Raw genomic sequence first — 22,725 nt, 5'->3', positions numbered from 1 at the left:
AGAAGTTCCATAGGCTTTATATAAGCCGAAGGTCATCCCTCAGCCTGTGGGATGTCAGTTATGTCTGTATCATTAAAATTAAGCAGAACCAATTAGAGAACATTTTCACAAACCATCAGTAATCCAAGTGCCCTTAACTGATGCTAATATAAATGTGTTAAGTTGAACTGGATGGAACTGCTGTATAGTTTAAACACAGTTGAATACTGGCAGTTTCATACGGTTCCTATGAAGCATAGGAAAAAAATAAACTCTCACATAGCAACCTACCTTCTGGGTCTGTATGGTCTGGTAAACCGTTTCTTGTTGAGTGGGTTAACACTGGGAAAGCCACAGAATCCGCAGAGCAAAGAGCGAGCCTCAGTTTCTTTTTTGCATCTCTAAAAAACAGATGAAAATATAGTCATTTCTTTGTCCAGATATGGTCACATTCTATAAACTATTATCATATTTACTATACAAATTAATGGGCTTCCCAGGTGGTGCTAGTGGTAAAGAACCTGCCTGTCAAAGCAGGAGACATAAGCAACACGGGTTTGATCCCTGGGTCGGGAAGATTCCCTGGAGGAGGTCATAGCAACCCACTCTAGTATTCTTGCCTGTAGAATCCCATGGACAGAGGAGCCTGGTGGGCTATGGTCCATAGGGTTGCAAAGAGTCGGATACAACTGAAGCAATTTAGCACACATGCACATACACAAATTAATAGGCTAGCTCAGGACTCAAATGTTTCAAATGGTCATAAATAAAAGATAATTTTTAACTTACTGACACCTTGCTTAAGGAGTGGGCCTTCTGGTTATCTGAGAAGCAAGGCTGTAAAGGTGCTTTGAGCAAGGACCATTTGGTAAAGTCACTAGAATCAAACAAATCCTTTCTGACCTTCTAATATCCACTAAATTCTATGCTAAACGTAAGGATGAGTCAGAAAGCCAGATTTTGCCCAAGCTGGGAAGGAATCAACAGAAGTCATCGGGACCATCTCAGCACCCAAACTAAGGAAGCCTTCCACCACATTTCTCAAGAAATGTTGATCCTGCCACAAGAAAAGCTTGTGACAAGAAGACCTTTCTGTTGCCCTGTTGATCAAACCTCTATACTGAACCAAAACCTGCTCAATTTCTGACCACTGAACCTCTTGTTACCACCTGGCAGAGCACCCTTCAGCAAGACATCACCCTCTTCAACAACGCAGTCCTTCACCCTGGGAGGGTCTTGGAGAGCAGGGATCAGAGCTTCTTCAGAATGGCTGAGGCTGCCTCCCAATAAAAGGAGTCAAAACACCTCTAAGAGCAAGCCAGAGTTTGCTCCCATTGCAGGATTATCACTTGTCCACCTCACCTGACTGGTTCTGAGACCCACCTTAATGGTTTGCTTCCTCGAAAATGAGTAACTTACGAATCAGCTCAACCAACTCTAATATCTGCCTACTTTGTAAAGACTCCGAATATATATGAAGCAGTGAAGTCATGGCTGGAAAATAAAAATTGTCTCCCACTACCCCCCACCCCGTTTTACCACAGGAAAAAAGTATAAAGCTCCATAATAATGATAAAATAATATGTACAGCACAGGGAATACAGTCATTATTTTATGGTAACTGTAAATGGAGTATGAGCTTTTAAAATTGTGAATCGCTACGTCGTACCCCTGAAACTTAAACAATATTATAAATCAACGACACCTCAATAAAAGTAAATAAAATGATATGCTATTAAGAGTTTACTTAAATTAAGTGGGGGAGGAAGTAAACATGAAACAATACTGGCCACGTATTAGTAACAGATCCGGGGAATAGGTACATTGCTGTATTTTGCCATTTTGTACAAGCTAGAAAGTTTCTAAAATAAAAAGTTTAAAAAGCTAGAAAGACAGAGACAGAAACGGAGAGATGGACAGATGATTAATGCTTTAAAACTGATAATCTGGGGGCTTCCCTGGAGGCTCAGTAGTAAAGAATCTGCCTGCCAATGCAGGAGACAGGAGTTCAATCCCTGATCCGGGAAGATCCCACATGCCTTGGAGCAACTAAGCCCGTGTACAACTATTCAGGCTCCTAAAGTCATTTTCTCAAACCGTGTTAGAAATCAAGGGAATGAGCAAGATGATAAACTGGGAGGGCTCCAGTAGGCTTACTGGGAAAGTGGGTTACTCAACAATATGTGGTCCCTGTGAGCCCATGAGGTTTGATTGGTTTTTTCATTCTCTGAATTAAAGCCTTTGATATATGACATCCACAAGGCGAGCAAAGTCTTACCTCCCTGCTTTACATATTTATTAAGGGATTCAATAAAACACCTGACTTGAAGTGACAGCAATGGTGATTAAAAATTCAAACCCAAAGGTTCTAAATCATATACAAGAAATACCTGTAAGAGAAGGCTGAATCCTGAGGGTGGGCCGCTTGGCTCGCAGAATCCGGGAGATCGTCAGCAGAGATGTTCTGCAGGGTTTCGTCACGAGGGGAGTCGTGTGCGCTTTCACCATCACCCATGACTTCTAAACAAATCCCACCCCCCGCAAAAAGGATAAGCAAGTTAATTCGGAATATTCTGGCACTGGTAGGTATTCAGAGCAACTCAACAATAAATTAAGCTGTGCCGTCTGAAAAGAGTTCTTTGAGAGAGAAAGGGAAAAAAAAAAAAGAAACTTCAAACACTATATAAATAAACTGACAGCAATGATAATATATCAAGAGAGCAGTTGAGAATAATCTTACTTCTTATCCAATTGTAATCCAAAACAATGAAAACCTTTATCAACTTAATAAAGATAATACTCTGTAACTATAATTACTGAACCACAGAACTAAAAGGGGTCTCAGAAATCATTTCACATAACACCCTCGTTTTACAGACGTGGAATCCTGCCCAGTCAGGAAGCAGCTGGCTGTGACCCTCTCAGCCAGGCCACACTGAGACCCCTCATCCTCACTCCAAGGGACACCCCCGCAGTCCTCCCCGCCTGAGAACGAGCCGGGGACAAATGCACAAAGGCAGCCAGCACAGACCTATGGGGCCCCCACAGCTGTTTCTCTGTTTCTAATTTATCCATCTAGATAATACATGCATGTATACAATCCAAAGAAATGAAAAGTTCCTTAGTATAACAAAGATACTGTGCCTACGTGGAAAAAAATCTCTGTTCTCAGGAAATCATTTCAAATGCTTCAGGAAAAACATACATATAAAAATGTGGCAAAACATTAACACCTGGTAAGTCTAAGCAGATGGAATATAACAGACCTTCACTGTACTATTCCAACTTTTTTGTTATTTTAAAACTTAAGAGTGTAGGAGGTTTTCTCAGGCTCCTGTGAGTCCCCCTTGAGCCAACTCATGTTCGGTTTGTCAGAGACTCTTCCAGAGATGCTCTAATAGTAATCTCGGGGATTATACCATGGTTTTTTGACAACTATTTACGGGAGCTACTGAAAGGCTACTTGGAAGAATGGATACATGCGTATATATGGCTGAGTTGCTCTGCTGTGCACCTGAAACTACACTGTCAATTGACTATACTCCAACATAAAAGAAAAAGTTAAAAAAGAAAGAGGCTACTTTCAGTTCAAACCACTTTCATGGCAGGGATATAAAAGCTCCCATTCCGTCTGTATCAGGATGGTCACCTGCACTTTCGTAGTTTGCCAGCGCTCCCTCACTGGGGCTGGTGCGTTTAATGGCATTCCTGTATTTGTCCAGAATATCCTCAGCGACCTGAGCCTGCGCACTGAGTCTCGGGCTGGGATCATCTGCAGGAGGGAAAGGAGGAGGAGAATCAGTGCCCCTTGGTTTGCATCCACTCTGATGTTAGTACGACACCAGTAGCATAATCCCAAAGGCGGATTAGGAGGTAAGACTTAAAAAGAGCACATATCTCAGTGTTATAAGAGGCACCATGCAGCTGCCTGCTCATCCCAGGTCTAGGTCTGAGAGCCTTGCCAAGGCACGAAATCGGGACGATTAGCTCCACTTTCTCATCATCGTCAGATTTCTGCATGACATTGTCAAACAGTTCAGTGCAGACTGAATGGATGATGGGATTCTACAGTGTTTATACCCCAATCACTGTTATTAGCAATGCATGCCAACAGAACTTCCAACAAGGCATTTTTATATGCAGGCTTCATTTATTCAGACATCTCTATGCTGAAGGAGGAAAAAAACGTATTCAGACTTAAAACTTGACCCTTTTAAATACTTTTAAAATGCCTTCCTCCACTTTTCCTCCATGAATTTTTCTCTCTACACCGTATTTAAAACCTTTAGGCAATTCATATTTGACCTCACTGAATCTCACCAGGACAGTTACAGGTGCTGGACTAGACAGCACTTCTGTGCATGCAGTGGTGTCAGAGGTGCTCCCAGAGAATCTAGACATTCTGGGAGACTGCCTGAATTGTACCTGGGGTACACAGAGAAGGGGTTTACCACCATCACAGGTGCAGCCCTGGTTACTGACAGGCCCACTATCCTGTCAGCAAAATAAGCACATCAGTTATGTTTTCCTGGAGTCAGATGGCAAAGCCACTAATTAACAGTTAACAAAGCAAAGAAGTGCTACAGATCTATGGGACAAAACAAAGTTCCATGGTGAAATGTAAATTCCTGAGACAGATCTAGGCCAAGCAGGTAATATCCACACTCTGGTAGAATCCCATTTTTTTTTTAAGTCTTAAGACATATATTAAAAAAAAAAAATCACTACAATTTATATATTCCTATGTGTTAACTGCAGCTAATGTGAATAGCAGCTGACATTTATTGAGCACTTAGCACGTGCCAGGAACTGTGCCAAACAATAACCCTACAAGGGACGTACCATTACCACCCCTATTTTCAAGAAAAGGAAATCAAAGTAGAAAGAGGTTAAGTAGTATGCTCACAGGTTCTTCTTCTCTTTCTACAAAAAACAATATTTAGTGTTTATGTCTCTGTAAAACTATGGTAAACTGTAGGGAGAAACAACTGTCAAAATAATTTAATTTCTGCTATAATAATTTCAATGCATGTAAGAGAGTCCTAATAAAACATGATCTTCTTCAAAATGCAAACTTACAAAACCTTTATTGTTACAAAATCTTCTTTCTGCTATTGGTTTTGAGTGCTGTTGAAGGCTCTGAAAAAAGGCTAAAGATAGTGAAAGCAATAATGTTGCTTATAACCTTTATTTCTATAATGCCATTTAAAAAAAATTTATCTGAGGACAATAAACAATAAGAACAAATAACTAAAACATACAAAAAATGCTATATGTACAAGGGGATGAGTGTTCCAACTTATCTTAAGTAGTTTTTCATAGTAAAAAAAAAATTGCATATGATTAAATATCCAAAAGCAAGAGAATGGTTTACATTGCCATAAAATCATGATAGATGACCTAAGAGCCAATAATGATTAAAAAAAACCACCTATGTCTAGGAGACACTGGGAGAGGGTTTATGAAGTAACATGCGGTAAAAGGATACAACTCTGATTTAATCATGAAAAGCCATGTCTAGATATGGAAAGATTCAGAGAGAATATGAAAAAAAGAAATGTTAAGGTGGTGAGATGATGCACAGACTGTTAAGAAATTCATAACATTTCAAAAAATTGATTTAATGATACTTTTCAGTGAGTCATTAATTAAGAGTGGGTAGAAATGTCTGCACCAGTCGGGCAGCTAAACTGCTTGAATCAAACACAAACAAAATGGAATATTTTATGGGAAAAACTTAGTCAACTTAGCTTCTCCTTTAGGCACCGAGAACTAAGAAAAATGTATTGCCTAAAGACACGAATAAAAAATAATTTTAAACTTCTCCAAAGTTACTAATTCAAACATTTTGAAAACCTGAGATTTCTTCATTGAGTATTCCACTCTGTAAATGGTGGTGGTGGTCTAAAACGAGGAGGATGGTAAGGAAACAAACATGAAAATCTTGCCAAAAGTATGCCTTTCCAATTCTTCTCAATCAGACTAAGTGCCAAGATTCATGTGTGATTTGACTAAACACCTACAACCCTTAGCACAGTGCCTAGCATGAGTCAGATGTTCAACAAGTATTTGCTGGTTGAATGAGGCCTGACTGCTCTCAGCAGGAAACCTGGCCTGAAAGCACAGCTACTGCTGTTAAAAACCCTTTATTCCAGGAAAGTCATTTCATTAAATAAACAGGAAGGTACGCCGGGACATAGAACTGTCTACATGTATTTCAAAGCTAGACATGACGGGGCTATGCAGTGAAATGGGATTCTACCTGTACTATGCTGAGCTCTTTGAGGAGGATGTTCTTTTGAAACTTATCCCATTTTTAAATAAAAACCTTCATTTCACCTGAGTAGGATAACATAATTTAAAACCAACATAAGAAAAAGAGAGATGAGAAATTAATTTCCCTCCAGATGCTCTGCAGTCACTGGAGATAGTACACAGGTATCAAGTTCATGGTTGGGTTGTCAATACTACCTCTCATACTTTTTCCTTTCAGGGTGTTCATTCATAATATGCCAAAAAGAAGCTGCAGAAATACAAATGCTGCATGAGGTAAGAACCCAACCCCTAGTCATATATTCCTTGGGTCAGATAACAATGTTAAAATGATTCAAGCTGTAAAAAAATTGGTCAAGTTTACAAATCTACTGATGTTGTTTGAACACTTCTCAGGGAAAAAAGGAAATGATTAGGTAAAACAGAATTTCAGTGATCCTGAATAATCAAGAACTACAGACGGAAATAAACTGAGACTTCTACAATCAACGTCAGAGGAAACTACTGTCAGTGATCCAAAGATATGGCATGCACAGCGCTAAAACCGTCACCACACTTTCCTCAGAGACATGGGAGGTCATCATCCCACTAAGGTGTCGGGTGCTAGGGCAGGCCCAGAGGCTCAGGGTCAGGGACCTCATCATAAACGGAAGTTATGACAATGAGGATGATGATGGTGGTGGCTGTCTGTAGGAAGAGCTCACTGTGGCCGCCAACTGGAAACCACAGAGCTATGAAGAACATACTCCCCACTGTACACACACAGACACACTCGTCTAAAAAGGCAACGTTTATGGCACCCAAGAGAAAGTGTTATGAAATATGTGCTCTGGGAATGAAGGAGCCAGGAAGTCCATGGGTCTACAAACCTGTGAGTGTTGAGAATCTGTCAGGCCCCAGATCATCTTTGTCTTTTTCTTGTTTTTCTTTCTTTCTAAATGGTATAGGAGCTGGAAATTAAATAAAGTCAGTAGTGTGACATATAACATACTGCACTACTCGGCAGACAGCAGTCATTCTGGAGTTAACTGGTGTGCCAACGTTTCTAAGTGGAAGGAAGGTGAAAAGTTTAAAAGCTAAGAAATCCCGAGTGTCCACTGATTATCATTCTTAACATAGCACTGAAGGTTCTTAAAGAAGTTTTCAGAATCTGCTTTGAGGTCATCTGCCACAGGAAGAAGGATTTAACAGGAATCTATTGGGATTGAATCAAAACCACTGCCTCTTAACCTCTGCTCAAAAAAAACACAACACATTCAAAGCTCTGAGCCTCATTCTCTCCTCCTCTAGTGGGCTTGAGTCTGGCGTGAAAGCAGTGCTCCTCAGCTCCTGAGCACCACAGTGCCGAGAAGAGGCCTTCAGAAGAAGACCCCTCCCTTTAGTCCTGGATAATCTCTCCTTCCTAGAAGAGATGCTTTTGCCAACTCAGATTTCAATACCTACTGGAATGATGCCAGGCTATTCACACAAAAAAGCAAACAATGCTACACAACTGCCTTCCAGAATAAACACTAATATTCAGGGTATTATCATCCTCAATGATTATAAACATAAGAAGCTTAAGTTTACTCCAAGAATGTAAAGAATGAATTTTCAATGTTCATTAATAGCATCCCTTTTTCCTGCAGTAATTATTAGCAATAAATATGTCAAAAGTCCTACATGTTTAACTTCAATGGAATATAATATTTAAACAACTGTGACCTGCCTGATTTTCATTTATGAAACCACTGCCACTTCCTGCAAAGAATAGGAACTATCACTTCTAAAGCTGTACCTTAGCATTCACCTGAGTGAAAGCATTTTCTATAACCTCAAAACAGCATGAAACTTAGGCCCTGTGAGAACCTCCCAGAGGAGTTGAAATTTTAGCTCTCTGAAAGAGATTTGGGGGCTTTGCTTCTTGTTGCTATTATTGCATTCTGATATCTTATAAAATTACCTTTGGGCATGGCAGAAACAAAACGCTTTCTCCACCAAGGTCTGTTCCTGTCTGATTTCTCATCATCGCTATCTTTGCGTTCTTCAGTCTGTAGAAAAAGTTTGATGTTTTATTTGTAGTTGGACAGCAGGATAGATTACCATGAAAAGGATTTTAGTTATTCTGTGAAATACAAAAACCACTCATTTGTCTTCAAAGCACAACTGTTCTTATTGTGGTACAGGCAGCTTCTGGAACACAGACGTATACCTTTCAAGCATTAGACTGATTGATTACTTGAGGGTAGGCATTATCTCACTACTGTTAGCAAGCCAAAAGGGTAATGAGTCCAGCATAGAGTAGGCACTCAATAAATACTCATAAGGGATGACTAAATGCAATGCAGATAAAATCTAGAGATTTGGAGAGACGGTAGCAGTAGTATTAATAATAAAACTAAGTATGTACTGTGTGCCAAACACTGAATGAAAAACATGTATTACCTCATTTAAACTTCACAGTAGCCTTGTGGGTGCTAAGTGGCTTCAGTCGTGTCTGACTCTTTGCAACCCCATGGACCATAGCCTGCAAGGCTCCTCTGTCCATGGGATTCTCCAGGCAAGAATCCTGGAATGGGTTGCCATAACTTCCTCCAGGGTATATTCCCAACCCAGGGATCGAACCTGGGTCTCCTGCATTGCAGATACATTCTTTACTGTCTGAGCTACCAGGGCAGCAAAAGGGCTTAATAAGAATATTTAGTCTCAGGAGATAAATATTATTACTAACCCCTCTTTATAGATGAGAAATATGGGGCTAAAAAAGGTTATCTCCCCACCTTCCCCAAAGTTATACAGACTGGATGTGGCACCGCTGCTCAAAGCTAGATGTGATTAACTGCAAAGCTGCTGCTTTGATCATCAATTATGGGTTATCATTAAGACAACATGTCTTAATGAAGGCAGAGACTATAATTCCTTTACTAATCTACGATATGACCTTAGACAAATCATTTTATTTCTGTTTTTTCATCGACAAAATTGGAACTAAAAATACCTTCTCTGAGGGCATCCATGTGAATGGGTATCACAACCTAAGAAGGGAAATGAGGGCACCCAGGGAGGGTTCAGTGGTGGGGGTGGGATATCCATTACATACAGGGAGACTCATCAATTAAGTACCTACATGAAGAATCATGAAAGCAGGCTTCTCACTGTTGGAGAAGGGAATTGCAAACACAGAATGAGAGACATGAATTCTGCTGTTCTTGAACTGGAAATGCTTCTCTACATAGGAAGACAGAGAGATATGCACTGGAACACCGGGTTGGCACCTGAGTCTCACAAGGCTGGGGGAGGGAGGCTCTTTGTGTCTCATTCCAACTTTTTTTAGTAACTCTGTGAGTGCTAAAAGATTAAAAATAATAACTTTTTGGAAAAGGAAAAAAAGCAGTTCCTCTATCCATCTCTGAAGGAAACTGTGAGGTTTAAATGAGATACCAAATCACTTGTAGAAAAGTCAAAAGTATCATAAAAATGCAAGATACTACAAAACCAAAATAGAGGGATTTTTTTAGTGGGTTAAGGTGCTGGACATACCAGACTGACAAACCACCTTTAGACATGACTACTGTCCCTCCTTCACCCCAGATTTCTATATTCCGCATTCATTTCAGGTATCAAGAGAACGAGGCAGATGGAACACTGACTGTAGCTGTGTGTAAGGAGCAAGTTCTTCAGCATGGCCTGTGTCCCGTACCTCTCCTCTTGAGGAGTCCTTACTCGGGGACGAAGACGAAGAGTGAGGCGCAGCCACCAAAGAAGTAGCACCAATGGCTGCGGCTGGAGGGAGTTCTCGCTCTTCATTCCCTGGCCGTCGGTTCCAGCTGGGGTCGCTCATCGGGCGCCGGACAGAAGACACGACGTCGGAGCTCCTGCTGCGAACCAATCTCTCGGGGTACGAGTGCCTTTGCTTAAACGCCTCCATCTCAGCTGGAGTCAGGATATGGGAACCGAAGGTAGGCAACCTGGCCTCGTTTCCTCCCACAGCCCCTTCCAGGATCGGGGGGTCTGGGGGCGGGTGTGACGGCCTGGCATAGTGAACCTTCGGCCTTACCACAGCAGAAGCTCCCCCTGCAACACAGGAAAAAGGTTCTCAGCCGAGACACAGCTGGTCCCAAAAGGCATGAACAAAGGGGTTGTAGTTTTGCTCTTCTGGCCGTGATAAAACAGGGGCCGGAAAGTTCACCTGACTACTTTACCTTCGTGCGAAGACAGTGGGTCAAACATGGCAAGCAGAGACTCTGACTGAGACGGAGGCGAGGTCAGCTGGTGGGCACCTGAAAGACAGGGGCAGACGGTGTGATCAGGTCAGAAGGCGCGACTCAGGCAGCCTCCACACAGCGAAAAGGCTCTCTCTTCCACAGTCTTCCTTTTTGACCAGTCAGAACTTGAGGGGCATACCAGAAAAAACAGTCTAATCAACAGTATTCTGATCACATCAGATTCACTTTAGGTTTTTATCTACATACATGGATTTCAATTATGTTTAAGTGGTCTAGTACCCATATGCCTATTACTTTTAATGGCCAAATTATATTGTGATTATTGCGAAGAGCAGAGCCAGAAGATGAAAATCATCAAAACTTTCAGAATGTTATAAGTTTCCTGAGTCCACTTTGCCTTCACCTATAAAAACAAAGACAATACTACCTACAGAAGGAGCATAAATTAAAAGTTCTAAAACTCGAAATTCACTATTGTTCTCAGCAAAAGAGAACTCATAACAAAAGTGAGTCAAGCTACATTATACCACAAAACAAACCTGAACTTCTAGAATACGTTACTTTAAAGCCACAGAGTAAAAGATTCCTCTGAGCATGAGAGCTCGCTCAGTTATGTCCGACTCTTTGCGACCCCATGGACCGTAGCCCACCAGGCTCCTCTGTCCATGGAATTTTCCAGGCAAGGATATTGGAACAGGTTGCCATTTCCTAGTCTAGAGGATCTCCCCACCCTAGGGATCGAACCCACATCTCTTGCATATCCTGCACTGGCAGGCAGATTCTTGATGCCCGTGCCACCTAGGAAGCCCCCTCTAAGCACATGTCTAAGCAATCAAGACAAGAGACTATTAAATCACATAAGAATGCAGAGACTAAAACTTACAAATACAGGAAAGAAACTGATGCTCTAAACTTTCTGAGTCTGAGTTCTTTTTTGATAATGATAGTATGATTTTTCCGATGTGATTTTCCTTTTGTTCTGTCTTATAATTACTTTCCTTTCTAAAAATTACAGACATAGTTTATCATTAGGAAAGATAGCTTAGAATGATCAGTTCTCAAGATTTTGGTCTTAGGTCACGTAAAACATGCTTAAGTGAAGTGAAGTGAAGTCGCTCAGTCGTGTCCAACTCTGCGACCCATAGACTGCAGTGCACCAGGCTCCTCTGTCCATGGGAGTTTCCAGGCAATGGTACTGGAGTGGATTGCCATTTCCTTCTCCAGGGGATCTTCCCAACCCAGGGCTTGAACCCAGGTCTCCTGCATTGTAGACAGACACTTTACCGTCTGAGCCACCAGGGAAGTTAAAACATGCTTAATTTCTTTAATTATTTTTTTTATATTTTGGTTACACCACACAGCACGTGTTATCTTAGCTCTCCAACCAGGTTCCAACCCACATACCTGACAGTGGAAGTGTGGAGTCTTAATCACTGGGCTGCCAGGAAAGTCCCTTAAAATTTCTTAACCCTAAATCCTTACTTATATATAAGGTTATATATATCTAATATAACTAATATAAGGTATAAGATACATAATAAGATATTTTATATATCTCATATAAGGTTGGTTATATCTAATGATAGTTAACCATACTAGCAATGAAAACTGAAAAGAACATATAAATAAAAAATTTAAACTTTTAATAAATTTTATATTAAAATGTTATATATATTAATTCAATTGAATACACTCATTAAATGGTAACACAAATAACCTTTTTAGGTGAAAAGTAACTATATTTTCCAAAATAAAAAGCCAGAAGAGTGACACTTTTACATTTTTGCAAATTCCTTCATAGAACACACCTAAATTCTCATATCTGCTTCTGCTTTCCATCTGTTGCACTGTGCTGTTGTGGCTGAAGTATATAAGGAAAAGCTGATCACACACAGATATGCAAGTAGAAAGGAGATAATATTTTAACAGCCTTTTCAGGAAACTGTGGATATTACTCTTCAAATACTATACCAAACCTTGGCAGTAGTAACTATTTTTTAAAGGTTAGCTACAATTTGGAAGCTGAAACCAGACCAATGAACTTTTTTGTACTGTTACATTAAAATTCAAGTGGTCTGTCCTACACTTTGAAGGAATCTTTTACCCAAGCATGATTTGGTAACATCATGTGTTGGTCATCTGGAAAATATTGGTTCAACTAGATAAATGCAGATCTTCGAAATGTTGACACCATTCATCATATAATATCCAGAAAAAATGACGCTCTCAAGTATCACCACCAATCTCACCAGAAAAGTTTTTAAATAGCAGTAATCTGTCATACTCATGGAGGTAGACACAAAGCTTTCCAAAATTCTGATTTCTCTCTGAAAGCCTGAATTTTATCACTGGCAACAGACTCTACCCTGTCAGTTGTTTTCCTTGAAATAACAGGCTCATTTTGTTAATTTTCAAGAAATGTCTGCCAAATACCCAAGTACCAATAACTACAGCTTATCATTCTTTCAAGTAAAAACGATGCTTCATGAAAAAGCAAACAAGGAAAAAAACAAAAATAAACCCAGCTACTTCAGCTCATAACTCAATCATATAAGCTTTTCCTTAGATACATCATCATATTTCAGAATACAGCAGAAATCCATTAGGGATACTGCCTGTGTATTCAGAATATTAGACAGATGTGTTGAGATATAAAAATAATTTTATACCAAGGGTTGAAATATAAAAATAATTTTTACTGCTTTATCAAACACATTCATATTTTTTTTTAACTCTGAGAAAAGAATACAGTGACTGGTAGCCTGGTTCTGCTGTCCTGCTTTCTCCTAAAGGCCTCGGCAAATTTACCCATCTTTGCTCGTGCACTATCAGTGCAACATCAGTATTGTACAAAGGACAATAACCTTTTATTATATGAAAACAGTTTTGACTTCATACCTCCCCAACCCCTCAAGAGGTCATGAGGGACCTCAGTGGGCCATGGACACTACACTCTGAAAACTGCTGGTTTAGAACAGTGGTTCTCAACTGGGGCTTACTGTGCCACCAAAGTGATCATTTGGCAATGATTTTTGGTTGTTCCCTGATAGCTCAGTTGGTAAAGAAGCCGCCTGCAATGCAGGAGATCCCGGTTCAATTCCTGGGTTAGGAAGATCTGCCAGAGAAGGGATAGGCTACCCACTCCAGTATTCTTGTGTTTCCCTTGTGGATCAGCTGGTAAAGAATCCGTCTGAAATGCGGGAGACCTGGGTTCAATCCCTGGGTTGAGAAGATGCCCTGGAGAAGAGAAAGGGTACCCACTCCAGTATTCTAGCCTGGAGAATTCCATGGACTATATAGTCCACAAGGTCACAAAGAGTCAGACATGACTGAGCAACTTTCACTTTTGGTTGTCACGACTGCACAAGAAGGGGATGGTATGCTTCCAACAGAGGCCCGAGATGCTGCTAAACATCCTACAATGCATAGGATAGGCCCCCACAACAAAGAATCACCTGACTCAAAATGTTCAGTGTTGAGGGTAAGAAACCTGGCTTTGGAATAAACAAAAATGTAAAAATAAAAGTACTTCAAAACCCAGTACCAAAATCCTGTAAAGCAATTATCCTTCAATTAAAAAATAAATTAAAAACAAAACAAAACACCATTACACAGTATATAAAATCACTACTTACTAGCACTCTTGTACTTCTTCCCAGTGCCTTCTTTAGGATATGTGTTTTTTTTTACATTTTATTATGTTATATATAAAATGCTTTAAGATAAAATTTCCAAGTGATATTATGTTCTAGGTAGTTCTCCAAATTATTTCATATTCTTTAAAGTATTTAAAAAACAGCTGTGCAAGTACTAATAAGTGGTTACTTCAAAATTCACTTAGCCATGTTATCTTTCAGTTCTTAGGTTGTTTTAAGTTTTCTACCAATATAAATATTATGAAGAGTATCTTGGTGCATAAGACTTTCTCCATACATCAATTGTTTCCTTATGACTGATTCCTACAGTGGATTAACTGAATGAAATTTAGCATGTGAACCTTATTTTAAGGCCTTATACACACAATGCCCCAAAGATGTATAGCAATGGATATCACCATCAGCAATGTGTTAAGGTGGACAGTTTCAGTCATGGATGTGATTGTTCCTATTAATAAAAGTCATTCTCATTTCCCCTTCTTACCATGGGTGACTTCATCCATGTCTGGACTAGTGACAGAATCTTTACCCCCAAAATCAGAGCTGCATTCAGATCTCAGATCTTCAATCTTATTGGGAATATCCTCAGAGGTTGCACTTATACCTTCAGAAAAAAAAAAAAAATTTATATATATATATATATATATATATATATATATATATATATGGTAAAAAAAATAAAGAGCAAGAACAACAAAATAACCACACAAGAAGTATATGAAGCTTGGAGAAATGTATATAGTCTCACATTTTTTTGTGTCCCAGTTCTTTACAAGGGAGTTGTTTGGTATTATACCCTTTCTTGTACTATTGCTTAAATATATTTACCTTGATTTGTACAACATAATCAGAATTACCACACGACAGCTAAATACAGTGGCAGAGGCTACCAAGAACAGATAGTTATAGAGGGAACACACACAGACTGTCTATCAACTACTCTGACAAGTTCTATAAAGGCACATAGTAACTTCTCATAGACGTCAGATCCCGTAGAAATAACTGTTTCCTGGGAGTTACTCAGATCTTAAACAAAATATCTATCTTTGCTATTGACTTTATAAAGGGGGAAGTGGGAACACACCTTCAAGTCCTTATTCCTTAAAACAAGACAGACATACCCGACACAACACTGAGGCCTGGTGTGCTGGGGCGGGAACTGACCTCCCTGACATCCGTATCATCAGATGTGCTACCCAGTCCCGAACAGCTCTCCAGTTCCTGCAGTCGCTCTTCCTGCTTTAGATCTGGGGCCTCTAAGCAGAAGTGAGGTGCCACATTAGTGATTCCGCTACACATCACAGTTTCAGCTTTTGTGACCCAGATGAAGAAAGCTACTGGGGCATGAATGGACTCAGTGCAAACAGACCTCCAAGTCTGGGCCAGTTAGCAAAGCCAGTTAGATCAAGTGTTAAAGAAGTCAAGGTTGTGGTTTTTATCCCGATACAGGCCAGTTCACTGTACACAGATGAAAACTCTGCTTCCAGATCACTAATCTCAGAGTATTCTTTCTTCTGGTTAAAAGTGAACTAAAGAATACAGGCGAGCTTGCCATTAAATCAACCACTTTCTAAAAAATAATTCCTATGGTGGCTCCGATGGTAAAGCGCCTGTCTGCAATGCGGGAGACCCGTGTTCGATCCCTGGGTTGGGAAGATCCCCTGGAGAAAGAAGTGGCAGCCCACTCCAGTAGTCTTGCCTGGAAAACCCCATGGACAGAGGAGCCTGGTAGGCTACAGTCCATGGGGTCACTAAGAGTTGGATACGACTGAGAGACTTCACTTTCACGGATGTTTGGCAGTGAGCTAATCCTACCATCTCCTTATGGACAGGTTAGCATGTCTGAATGTGGTAAGGTTAAAAAACACATATCAAAATCACTTCATATTTTTGAGCCAAGCAGATGAAACAGAATATAATTCAGATACCTAGTTGCTTATATTTGCATCCTGGTAGTTGATATTTAGTTGAAGACAAGGATTTAAATTCATAAGCAGAAAAAAAGCAGAAATGCAATACATAAAAGAAAGTACAAAATACACCTAGCAGGCTACAGCCCATGAGGCTGCAAGAGTTGGACACAACTGAGCAACTAAACCACCGCCACATTTATAATAACCCTTGGGCTTCCCTGGTGGCTTAGAGGTTAAAGCACCTGCCTCCAATGCGAGAGACCCGGGTTCGATCCCTGGGTCAGGAAGATCCCCTGGAGAAGGAAATGGTAATCCACTCCAGTATTCTTGCCTGGAAAATCCCATGGATGGAGAAGCCTGGTAGGCTACAGTCCATGGGGTCGTAAAGAGTCGGATACGACTGAGCAACTTCCTGGTAGGCTACAGTCCATGGGGTCGCAAAGAGGCGGATACGACTGAGCAACTTCACTTTCTTTCTTTGGGATTCCAGAGTCTCAATTTCACTGCATTTCAAAAATACATTCGGTATTTTTGGGTTAAATTCTCCAAATCTAAACATGCTTATTACCAGGTTCAAGCTGTGCTGCTATTCTTCTCTTGCAGTAAGTTAGTGGGAGACACTGAACTCAATATTCCACATAGAACCCTGATAAGTTACTAACAATTGCTTTGAAGATAACTGAACCAAGTCAGAAAGCACCTGTTATCTTAGCCTCTGCCATCCAACACTACATTTTTTCTTGATGGACACAAAACATCCTAAACTAATTTACCATTTGAAGTTTTTAACAATGTTATTGCCTCATACTTGTCAAACATATATCTGACGAAAGGTATACATAATATAGAAATCAGGATGCCTTACATTTAAAAGTTCTGTGCAAATCAAAAAGCAAACAATGACAGCATACTAACCTGAGTCACTTGGCAATACCTCTACACTCCAAGCTTCGCTTGTTGTCTCTGATATGGTAGAACCAGTGCAGGGGTCAAGAAGCACGGACCCTGAACCTGGCAGGCACAGTAAACTGCCTAACATGTTCTCTGCTGCTGCACCTGCATAACCAACGGGGAGCAAAGGGTTAACAAAGATCCTCAGGGAAAGAGCAGTGATAAAGGAGAAAGGGCAAACACTAAGCTAACAAAATCTCTCTACTCACAAGAAAAAAGCCAAGGTAAGAGTAATTTCGATCAATAAAACCACTAAAAACACAAATTTCCCACTTGGGTCACAATAGCACAAATGCCTTTTCAATCAGTTTCCTATTATTCACCTTGGTCTCCACTGAGAAAACACAGTTCATTAGGTCACGACATTGCAACGAGCTTTCACTCTTGTTTTTCAGCAAATTTTGTGTGTCCTCAGCACTTCTCTAATAATTATAGTCCTTCAGGGATTAAAAACACTCAGAGACATTTAACCACAGAAAATTATACTGGCCAAATGTTTTTTTCTGGCACATTAGCCACATATTCAGAGCAATAAAGTGTATTTGCAGGAAAATACACATCTCCTTTGTAGCATTCATTCAACTGCAAATACAGCTTATTGCCCAAATACAGCTCACCTACAGGGAAAAAAATCACTTTGACATCTGGAACAACATAATGCAAAACCGATTGAGAAATCTATTTATACTTCTTAAAAATACAAACAGAAAGATTAAACACTGTTGTACATCTGTGTTAAAAATAGTCAAATTCAGAACGCTCCACTATTTCTGATTAAACCTAATAAAATTCTATTTCAGTAGATGAAGAACTTTTAGAAAAAGGTTACTGGCAAAAATTACCTTTTAAAGACACGTCACAGTTACCAAGGGGAAAAAATGGGGGGCAGGGATGGATAAATTAAGAGCTTGAGATTGACATATGTACACTACGGTATATGGGAAAATGGTCATTAGGGACCTATCATATAGCACAGGGAACTCTGCTCAATGTTCTGTAATAATCTACATAGGAAAAGAATCTAGAAAAGAGTAGACAGATGTGTATGTGTAACTTGAATCACAACTAAGACAACATTGTAAATCAACTATACCCTGATATAAAATTTAAAATTTTTTAAATAAAAGAAACATATGTCATGAAATAATTACAAATAAAATAATGTCTGGAACACGCCTAAACATAATCACATAATCAGGAGAGGGGACAAAAAGGTGGGAGAAGAGATGAAACAAAACTGGCCAGGTGTGTATGTATAATTGTTGCATCTGGGTGATGGGTAATGGTGCTCAGTGTACGGTTAAGAAGAAAATAAAGATGGTGATTACAAGACTGTGTGACTCTTTCAGAAGGGACAGAACAGGATTCTTAAAAAGGTAACTTTAACATATGGAAACTGTATCTCGCTAAACTTGATACTAGAAAACCAGGAAAAGAAAACTGCTCCTTCTTTGGAGCTGAATTAAACCAGAAGTGAATTCAGGTTTTAGAGAATCTCAATATCATATTACTCTGAAAGGCTTTACAGCTATAACCTATACGAATTTTCACTTTAAGGCAAAGTGTTTCGTTTCCAAAGAAGAATATGCTAATCATAGACTAAGAACATATCCTAGGCTCTGCAAACAAGAACTGACAAGAAGATAATTCAAAAGATTGGTTCTTCTTTTTTGTATGGGGAAGAACCCTTAAATGCAGACAGAGAAAACACTACCTATATTTCAGTAAAGAGAAAAAAATACACAAATGCCTTGTCACATACAATTATCTCAGTTTTTCCAGTTATTAACATACACACCGTGTTAGAGCACGGAAGCTCCCTCCCATGAAGGGTGGGTGGATACGAATAACTGAACAGCAATCTTCCAGAGACATTCACCAGCAGTTACCTGCGATTTCTTGCAAGCGATCTTCATCAATGTTAGGGTCAAAATCACTTCCTAAGACATCTGTACTCCATGTCTCACTCACTGTTTCTGATATATCCCTGTCATCTGTCAGTCCCATCATGTCACGGATTTCAAATTTCCGGAGCTTATCATCAAGATTATCCTGCGTGGTAGCTAGCAAAAGCAAAATTAAGCACTTTAAAAATCACAGCATAGCTACCATTTTTAAAATCAACTTTAAAGAACTTTGTGTCTTTGAACTCCAAGTTATATATTTGAACACGAACATTCAGCACACAGTACCAAAACACGGAATTATTCCCTCATGGATGTACTCTTTCCCTCTCTGAGCCAAGCTCAACGTATGTCCTCCCCTTTCTGGTCAGTTAACTGGGGCAACTGATATAATCAGCTGTCTCCCCGTCCTCTGTAGTGTGACACTGTTCAAGAATTGGGATATATGCCCCCTTCTTCGAATTTGGACAGGCCTGGTAACTTACTTTGTCCAAAAGGATAAAGAGGAAGTGTGCCAGTTGCGAGGTTAGGCCTCAAGAGACCTTACAAACATCTGCTCTCTCATCCTTGCTTCTGCCCTGAGGACAAGCTGAAACCAGCTTTTTAGGGAAGGAGAAACCACACGGAACAAAGCAAAGGTCATCCTAGACTAGCCAGCTCCACACTGACCAACAGATGCCCAGCTAAAATTAGCAGAGCTCCCTACTTTGACTACCAGTGATCCAAGAGGCATGAGGGCCCAGATTTGATCCCTGGTCAGGGAATTGCATCCCACAAGCTGTAACTAAGAGTTCACAAGCTGCAACTAAGGGTCTTTTGTGCCGCAACCAAGACCTGGCACAGCCAAATAAATAAATACTTTTTAAAAAGAATACCAGAGTCACCTAAAAGATTTGTTAAAGAAGTGATATTCTTTCAACTTCCATCTTAAGGAATATTTTAGGTTTCTGCTTTTTGCAGAAAATTTAATCTTAAATAATATAGTGATAAACTGATACAGTGGAGAAGGCAATGGCACCCCACTCCAGTACTCTTGCCTAGAAAATCCCATGGATGGAGGAGCCTGGTAGGCTGCAGTTCATAGAGTCGGACACGACTGAGCGACTTCCCTTTCACTTTTCACTTTCACGCACTGGAGAAGGAAATGGCAATCCACTCCAGTGTTCTTGTCTGGAGAGAATCCCAGGGATGGGGGAGCCTGGTAGGCTGCCATCTATGGGGTCGCACAGAGTCGAACACGACAGAGTCGAACACAACTGAAGCGACTTAGCAGAAACTGATACAGTAAAACTCAGCCTTACTTTTATTCAACCCACATGTAACCTGACTGGCAACCCTCTTTTTCCTTTCTAAAAGGAGATTAAACCATGATTTCTAGAAATGAGACATGGGAAATGCCTTTTCTTTTTTTTCCTTTTTTCCTAACTCCCCAGGTGTAAAAAACACCCATTGAAGTCACTGCCTCAAATCCAGTTGAGGGCAATAAACATTCCCATAAAATCCACCAGTGATCTTTAAATGAAAAAAAATTCAAAGAACTTTTTTCTACAAGGACAACAGCAATCTATCTGCTTTTCATCCTAACCTCACATTATCACCCTAGTTGACAGTTCCTGAGAAACAGCTCCTTGACTTGCTTATACTATTAATATTACTTTACCTAGAGTACCTCTAGTTTCAGCCAATGCCAATGCCAGCCAGGCTTCAAGGCTACTATTTTCTCCCAATAAGCTTTTCCCTACACTTTGAACCACATGTATTTCTTACCCAGAACTGCCAATGCACTTTTATGATAATTTTAATCATTTGTGTCCATTTTCTCCCTATTCTAAGTTCCTTGAGCCCTCAGAATTTATCTTTGTACCCCTTAAAATTGTAATACTACAGAACTGAAATACCAAATATTACACAATTCAAGCAATTCATTTTAATTCTTCTATGTAATTTAAGCCTAAATAATCCACTTAGCAACTAAACATTTTTTTTTCTGGCTCCACCATGCAGCTTCCGGATCTGAGTTCCCCGACCAGGGGTTGAAGCGGGCCATCACAGTGAAAGTGCCAAGTCCTAACTGCTGGGCTGCCAGGGAATTCCCAACCAAACACATTTTTAAGAACTGTAGGAACTATGAATAAATGCCAGTTTAATGGTCATTATATAATCAACTGAACACAGCCAACTCACAGGAAAACAGATTGCTTATTCTGTGACCAGGTAAATTCTTTGCTACTTGAGCAACTGAATTAGACCTTACTTTACCTTGCTCGTGCTCTAACAGCTGCAGAGCTTCAACTCCATTACTCCCAGAAGGTCCTGCTCCAAGCTCTGACACAGATTCCCCCTCCAGGTCTAGTGAGGACACTGAATTAGAACGATTTGAAGGACCTAGAGAGAGGTTTATACTGTGAGTGAACTTTACAAGACAGTCATGAGCCACCATGTAATGTTTCATGCCTTGATAAGAAAATAAAACTGATTAAAGTGCTTTTAATGCTGTTACACCCTAAAAATAAATACACCCTTTAGCCAGGAATTCTGGTTTTAGAAATTTATCCTAAGGAACTAATCAAACTCCATCTAAGGTTGCTTGTTGCAGGACTTCTTATAATGTCTAAAAAGTGGAAACAATCTACTTGTGCAATCATAGAAGAAAGTTTAAATATATTATGAGAAATGCCCATTTGAAGTTAAAGAAAGCAGCCATTAAAAACCACGTTATTTAAGAATGCTCAATTACAAAGGGAAATGTTACTGATACACTGTTAAACCAAAAAGACTGCAGAACAGCGTAAGCCTAATTTTGCTGTAAATAAACCAAAATGTTAACTGTTATTAATAGAATGGTAAGGTTACAGATGGTTCAATTTTTTCCCTTCATTCTCTAGAATGAATGCGCATTACTTACATTTTTTAAAGTGAGGGGGGAAAAAAGGAAAAGTTATTACTGTTTATGTTATCCTAAAATGTTAATCAACTTGAAACTCTTCCATTAATAAAGCTTGTCCTTGCACATGGAGTGACATATTCTCACTTTACAATCTTGCCTTTTTATTTCCTTTTTAATTCCTATCGTATTTCCATTGTCTTTCCGCTTCATTAAAAGGTTAAAAGTATACACAACATCCTGAAATATTATGAGTCCATTTTTTCCATTTAGACATGCATTAATCCCTCTAAAGGAGCTCTCTAAGCTTTGGTATATTTTAATACTAGTGAAATAAAACTCGGTATTATTCAAGTCTCAGTAAAGACATACATCTTCTCTACTTTATATGACCAAAGGTCTCTTGCCATCTTAATTTTATTCAGAGAAATAATCTTTATAGCCAACTGTTCAAGATCATTAGAGGAAAACTTCATTACTCTCCTCAGTGAGAGGCACAGAGGGCACAATTATAATTTATAAGGCTCCTTTAAAGAACAGAAAACAAAATATTACTTGAATCACACAACTCCTTGAATGAAGTAACCCTTCACCTTCAGATATTCCTTCCAGATTATCACTGCAGAGGGAGAAGCGCAAGGTTTTATCAGGTTTACCGTGGAGCTTGTTTTCATCAACAGGGACGTCTCCTTGTCCTCCATCCGAAAGCTGCATGTTGAGGACCTGAAAAAATAAAACGCCATGAGTTTATCACAATGGAAAGATTGCTGATAAGAAAAACAAACCATGGCAAATGCAAATTTAATTTCTTCTTAACATTAAATGAGCATTTTTTTAACTAAAAACCCATTTACAGGGCCTAAGTGCCCCTGGGATGAAAGTACATCAATGAGAAGAACTGAACCTATGCCTTTCCAGGACCCTACTGGTGTCAATGACTGAACAGGCAATCAGATGTCA

General features: G+C 39.7%; 1 protein-coding gene across 7 annotated transcripts in view; it reads right to left on the bottom strand.

Annotated features, from left to right (window-relative positions):
• GAPVD1 (GTPase activating protein and VPS9 domains 1) overlaps positions 1–22,725 on the bottom strand; it is a 66,575-nt gene that overhangs the window by 12,670 nt on the left and 31,180 nt on the right. For 2 of the 7 annotated variants that reach the window (XM_013967908.2, XM_018055767.1), the window contains 13 exons: positions 22,359–22,488; positions 21,141–21,266; positions 18,867–19,040; positions 16,942–17,082; positions 15,235–15,369; positions 14,598–14,717; positions 10,434–10,511; positions 9,932–10,305; positions 8,195–8,282; positions 7,122–7,202; positions 3,629–3,751; positions 2,370–2,499; positions 271–380 (listed from right to left, as the gene is read on the bottom strand). In XM_013967908.2, coding sequence (XP_013823362.2) covers positions 271–380; positions 2,370–2,499; positions 3,629–3,751; positions 7,122–7,202; positions 8,195–8,282; positions 9,932–10,305; positions 10,434–10,511; positions 14,598–14,717; positions 15,235–15,369; positions 16,942–17,082; positions 18,867–19,040; positions 21,141–21,266; positions 22,359–22,488 — 1,810 coding nt within the window. The remainder of the gene's footprint in view (positions 1–270; positions 381–2,369; positions 2,500–3,628; positions 3,752–7,121; positions 7,203–8,194; positions 8,283–9,931; positions 10,306–10,433; positions 10,512–14,597; positions 14,718–15,234; positions 15,370–16,941; positions 17,083–18,866; positions 19,041–21,140; positions 21,267–22,358; positions 22,489–22,725) is intronic. The other 5 variants (XM_013967909.2, XM_018055768.1, XM_013967911.2 and 2 more) reach the window with 4 other exon arrangements.

Source organism: Capra hircus, chromosome 11, assembly GCF_001704415.2.
Source record: "Capra hircus breed San Clemente chromosome 11, ASM170441v1, whole genome shotgun sequence".
Classification (NCBI taxonomy): Eukaryota; Metazoa; Chordata; class Mammalia; order Artiodactyla; family Bovidae; genus Capra; species Capra hircus.
Note: the sequence above shows the minus strand (reverse complement) of the source record. Positions and strands in the feature narration are given on the sequence as shown.